This window comes from Rutidosis leptorrhynchoides, chromosome 3, assembly GCF_046630445.1.
Source record: "Rutidosis leptorrhynchoides isolate AG116_Rl617_1_P2 chromosome 3, CSIRO_AGI_Rlap_v1, whole genome shotgun sequence".
Classification (NCBI taxonomy): Eukaryota; Viridiplantae; Streptophyta; class Magnoliopsida; order Asterales; family Asteraceae; genus Rutidosis; species Rutidosis leptorrhynchoides.
Genome location: NC_092335.1, coordinates 484,977,878 through 484,983,604, shown reverse-complemented (window position 1 = coordinate 484,983,604; position 5,727 = coordinate 484,977,878). Strand labels below are relative to the sequence as shown.

General features: G+C 33.8%; 2 protein-coding genes across 2 annotated transcripts; both read left to right on the top strand.

The window, feature by feature from the left end:
- Positions 1–3,042: 3,042 nt before the first annotated feature.
- On the top strand, positions 3,043–4,991 carry LOC139901734 (uncharacterized). The gene is made up of 2 exons (XM_071884412.1): positions 3,043–3,106; positions 3,241–4,991. Exons 1-2 carry the CDS (start codon positions 3,043–3,045, stop codon positions 4,989–4,991), a joined length of 1,815 nt encoding a protein of 604 aa, XP_071740513.1.
- Positions 4,992–5,024: 33 nt separating this feature from the next.
- On the top strand, positions 5,025–5,546 carry LOC139901733 (uncharacterized). The gene has a single exon (XM_071884411.1). The coding sequence runs from the start codon at positions 5,025–5,027 to the stop codon at positions 5,544–5,546; it is 522 nt and encodes a 173-aa protein (XP_071740512.1).
- The last annotated feature ends 181 nt before the right edge of the window (positions 5,547–5,727 follow it).

The following is a 5,727-nucleotide window of genomic DNA, read 5'->3' as shown; positions in this document are numbered from 1 at the left end:
TCAATGATGACAATGCTTAACGCTTTTAATCATCTCAGGTTATGCTTATGGTTAATAAACAATCGCTCTTTATGATGTAAATAGGTAGTCGTTTATTAACATGTGAACGAAATCGATAAACTATGTGTTGTATAATATTTGTAAACACTAGATGCCATGTAATAAAGTATATGTTAGTGTATGTAAGTTACTGATATTAGAAACCTTTTGTTTACATATTCATTTTCTCTGTTTCTTTATAATAGTTATTTTGACGATTACATCTTTATGGATGTATTTTAAGATAACTTTCACTTCTGATTGGAGGTGGTATGTGAATGAAAAAAAAAAATCATACAAAGTATGTGAATCTACAATTTTCTTCAAGAGACAATACCATCTGCATATACTTTAGTTTTATATTTTTTATGAAGAGGAAGGAAGATTCAAGTTTCTTTATGTTGATGAACAGTTTGATGCCATTAAAAACTGAACTGCACGAAGGAACTCAAAGGTTAAGTTATATCTACTTTATGAAGATGAGTTGAGCAGTGACGAAGATCTATTCGGTGATGAATTTTTCTGTTGATCGTTTGTAGTTTTTCATATCGTTACTCGGTAATTGTGTTGTAAAAGGTTTTTGGATATTTATATATTAGGCTTCAATGTCAGTAGGGACAAATTACTATGTTTAAGTATGTATATTATGTGTATTATTAATAAGTAGTTTGAAAATCTGCCCTTTGGATGGTTATGGTTTATATGTTTATATGCCTACACTTATAATCAATTTACATTATATATTTAAGCATTCATTTCATACCTTCAAAAATGACACTTTCACGCATGTTACAAACAAAACATACCTCCTAAAAATTGAACCAAAATGAATGTTAACAAATTATTATGGAAAATCTTATTATCACACAACAGTTTTTACACTTGGTTCCATTAACTTTTTACTCTTTACCTTTTTCCACTTTAAAAATCAATAGATATATTTTTATATCAAAATCATGTTAACATTTACCTAACATATCTAAATTTTTTGGCTATATAGCTAAAAAAAAAAAAAAACCCAATTCAGCCACGTTCACTTAACAGTTAATATAATTTTTTAGTAAAGATATTTATCCCTTTCCCTGTAAACCTAAACTCACTTTGTTTCTATTCCTGCTTTTTATCCCCATTGTTAAAGGTAACATTTGTTTTATCCTTTTACCTTATACTACTATATTTATTACTGATTTATATCTTTTTAATCAAATTGGCACCATATTTGATTATTGATTATGAATAACTTTTTGTATTGTAGTGTTTTGGAATTGTATCTCTGTTATTTTGCTTGGTTCTTGAACATAATGTTATTAAGGAGGAAACGCAAAAATTCACATCTCCATCAACATGTGGGTAACGAGAATGACAATCATCAATTGCCCTCCACTGATTTACTTTCTGTCACTCACAGGCAGGTAGCTAGAAGGAATGCGGCACTGCGTCACCGGCCCTCTGTATCTGTTGTGCAAGGTAACTTTTACCTGTTAAGATGAATTTGAAGATGATTTAATTCAATGCTCTTTATTGCAAATTGCCTATTTAGCAGGTACAAGTAATATCAAACCTTCTTCTTCAATCACGAACACCGAAATCAATAGTCATATTCCAATTATACAACATGATGGTATGTTTGCTATTTGGTTGTTTATATTTTCAGGTATCCATTTTCGTTTTTCCCATTTATTTAACGTACTTCTATTGTCATAACAATTAGGTGTGTCTATTATGTATCGTGATCTTGGTGATTGTTCAAATATTTTTATTCATTGTGGTGCATTGTTTTGGTATGAAGAAAGGTTAAAATCATCATTTCCAGATCATAGAGTTCATTATCATAAATGTTGTCTCGATGGTAGAATAAATCTTCCACCTGATCCTGCACCACCAGAAGATATTAAAAACTTCTTCCAAGATCGTCAATTTATGGAAAATATTAGGGCTTATAATCAAATGTTTAGCATGACATCCTTAGGTGCATGGATTGATGAATCTGTTAATGTTGGAACTGGTCCATATGTGTTTAAGATATCAGGACAGATTTACCACTGGATTGGATCTCTATGTCCTCCTGAAGGATGCATGCCTAGGTTTCTTGAGTTGTATATTTATGATACAGAACATGAGGTTTACAACAGAATGGCACATTTTGGAGGTTCTGAATCTAATAAACTATCTTCCGATGTTGTTGCAAAGTTAATTGTTTTGATGGATACACACAACGAGTTAGTAAAACTATTTAGGACAGCTCGAGAAAAGTGTTTAGACCAAAGTGTGCCATCTTTTAGAATTCGCCTATTCAATGGTCCTGGATCAAAACAATATGACCTGCCTCAGTCTAATGCAATTGTAGCGATTGTGTCTGATAGTGGGCCAAAAAGTGTTGGAGACTATGATGTAATTATAGAATGTAAAGGAGGGACACCTCAGAGGGTAAACAAACTACATCCATGTTATATGTCTTTACAATACCCGTTAATATTCGTGTATGGGCAACAAGGTTTTCATATTGGTATGAAGTTACAGAGTGTCTCTACATTTAAAAGTCGGAAACGTGATAAGCTTACAATGAATATGTTTTACAGCCATCAATTGCATGAAAGGTTAAATACATATAGTTTACTTATGAAAGCTGGTAGACTTTTCCAACAATATGCTATCACCGCATATTGTAGCATTGAACTTGACCGAATAGAATATATAATACAGAAACAACAAGATATTAGAAATGAGTATTTATCAGGTATTTATGATGCTATTGGTAGAGGAGATCATATTGGTTCGGACGTTGGCACATGAAAAATTCTACCCGCTTCATTTACTGGCGGTCCACGTTATATGTATAGCCACTATTTAGACGCACTAGCAATTAACCGTGTTTTTGGAAATCCTCAATTTTTCATAACCTTCACATGTAACACTAGATGGCCTGAAATCAGAAGATATATGTCTAATTATCCCGGTTTAACTACTGCGGATCGTGCGGATATCATATAACGAGTGTTTCAAATGAAAATTAATCAGTTCATCGAGTTTTTGAGAAACGAAAAACCTTTAGGAGCTGTTCGGGGAGGTATGCCATTTACAATAAATTTTTTTAATTTTATTCTTTATTCTGTTACAGTTATAAACTTATTTTTAATTATTATTATTATTATTATTATTATTAATTTCTTTCTTTTTTTATATAAAAATTTTTTCACACAGATTTATATACAATTGAATTTCAAAAGCGAGGTTTACCACATTGTCATACATTGTTATGGGTTTTCGCGCCACCTGGTGGTCTCACAGCTGATGATATAGACAAGTGCATATCTGCAGAAATACCGGATCCTACAACTGATCCATGCGGATACAAAGTGGTTACTGATTTAATGATGCACGGTCCATGTGGTCTTGCAAACCTTTCTGCACCTTGTATGGAAGGTGAGCCTTTGGCATGTTCTAAAAATTTCCCCAAACTGTACAATGACGCAACTTACTTCAATAATAATGGATGTGCTCACTACAAAAGGCGTCGATCTTCAATAACCATACGTAAATTAAATACCGACCTTGATAATACTTATGTTGTTCCATTTAATCGAGCTTTATGTCTAACATTCCATGCACATATAAATGTTGAATATTGCGGATGGTCAATGGTGATAAAATATCTTTTTAAGTATATATCCAAAGGGACTGATTGTGTTGCAGCAAAAATTTCAAAACCTATAGGTGAACATTCTTCTACAACAAATGAAGAAAATAATATTGATGAAATACAAAATTTTATTGATGCACGTTTTTTATGTGCACATGAAGCTTGCTGGCGGATTTTCAATTTTCTTATTCATCATCGTGATCCGCCAGTTCAAATACTTGCTGTACATCTTGAAAACATGCAGATTGTGACTTTTAGAGCAACACAAAGCTTGCAATCAGTTATCAACAATCCAGGAAGAAAGAAAACAACTTTAACAGAATGGTTACTATATAATAGAGATGCTCCTGATGGAAGAAATTTGACTTATCTCGATTTTCCAATGTCTTACTCCTGGGTGTTAAAAGAAAAAATATGGAAAAAGCAAAAAGTAGGAACGAAGTTTGCTATTGGTAGATTATCGTATATGCATCCGTCTGCTGGAGAGGTTTTTTACCTACGCATGCTACTCTGTCATCAAAAAGGGTCAACATCTTTTGAAGATTTACGAACAGTCAATAATACTATCTACTCTACTTATCGTCTTGCTTGCGAAGTAATGGGCTTGCTTGGTGATGACCGAGAGTGGAGTAAAGCTTTAGAAGAAGCAAGTTGTACTGCAACAGCTGCTCAATTACGTACATTGTTTGTTCATATTCTATTATATTGTGATGTTGGAAACCCATTGCATTTATGGCAGCAACAATGGAACATAATGTCAGACGAAATTTCTATGAGAACGGCACGAATGTTAAGCATCAACAAACTGCACATTAACCAGCCGGAGTTACAATATTTAGTCCTTTATGAAATAGAGGTTTTACTTCGTGAATTCTCCAAAACACTCTCAGATTTCGGATTACCTGATGTACCACCACAATTGATACAAGACCTTCGAAACCGACTGATAATGGAAGAGAAAAACTATGATCGTGATGCATTGCGAGCTCAAAAACAATTACTAGAAAACAAATTGAATTGCCAACAAAGATGTATATATAATAGAATCTTATCCGCTTCTATCAATAACCAGCAAGAACTCCTATTTGTTTACGGCCATGGAGGTACGGGAAAGACATTCTTATGGAAAGCTGTTATAACAGCTCTGCGTTCAAATGGTAAAATTGTTTTAGCTGTCGCTTCTTCTGGAATCGATTCATTACTCCTACCGTCCGGCCAAACTGCACATTCACGTTTTAAATTGACACTTGAGCTTACAGACGAATCTATGTGTAATATTAGGAAAAAAACCAATCTTGCAGCACTCTTGTAGTAGGCAGATCTTATAGTATGGGATGAAGCACCAATGAATGATAAACGGTGTTTTGAAGCATTGGACCGGACGTTGCAAGATATATCTAACAATGAGAATGCAGTGTTCGGTGGCAAATCAATAATTCTTGGAGGAGACTTCCAGCAAACGTTGCCCGTAGTTAAAAATGCTTCCAGATCGCAAATTTTAGCCGCGTCAATTGTTAATTCATACTTATGGCCATCATTCAAAGTTTTTAGATTAATTGAAAACATGAGACTAGCCCGGCCTAACATAACTGACGAAGAGCGTGTTTCAATTCAAAATTTCTCCTCATGGATTTTAGATATCGGTAATGGTAATATCGGTGTTCCAGACGATTGCGACCCACAGAATTGTTCATGGGTTGAAATTCCCAAACAATACTGCATAAATGATGATGAGAACTGCCTTTCTGAACTTATATCTTATATTTACAATGCCGAGACACTTCAACAACCAACAGCTACAAAATTACAAGAACAAGTCAACTATATTATCAATGGTTACAACAGAATCGATGACTTACAGGAGTGAAGACACAGCAACACCATATGTTAACGACGGAGGTGAATCATAACTCTTATATCCTCACGAGTACTTAAATACATTAAACTTCCCAAATTATCCAACACATGAGCTGCAATTAAAGGTAGGCGTCCCTGTAATTTTGTTACGCAACGTAACTGTTAAAGGTGATTTATGTAATGGAACCCGC

Coding starts and splice junctions, on each gene's coding strand:
- LOC139901734 (XM_071884412.1), top strand. CDS start 3,043: ATGAAAATTAATCAGTTCATCGAGTTTTTGAGAAACGAAAAACCTTTA. Junction 3,107..3,240: donor TTTAGGAGCTGTTCGGGGAG/GTATGCCATTTA, acceptor TTTTTCACACAG/ATTTATATACAATTGAATTT.
- LOC139901733 (XM_071884411.1), top strand. CDS start 5,025: ATGAATGATAAACGGTGTTTTGAAGCATTGGACCGGACGTTGCAAGAT.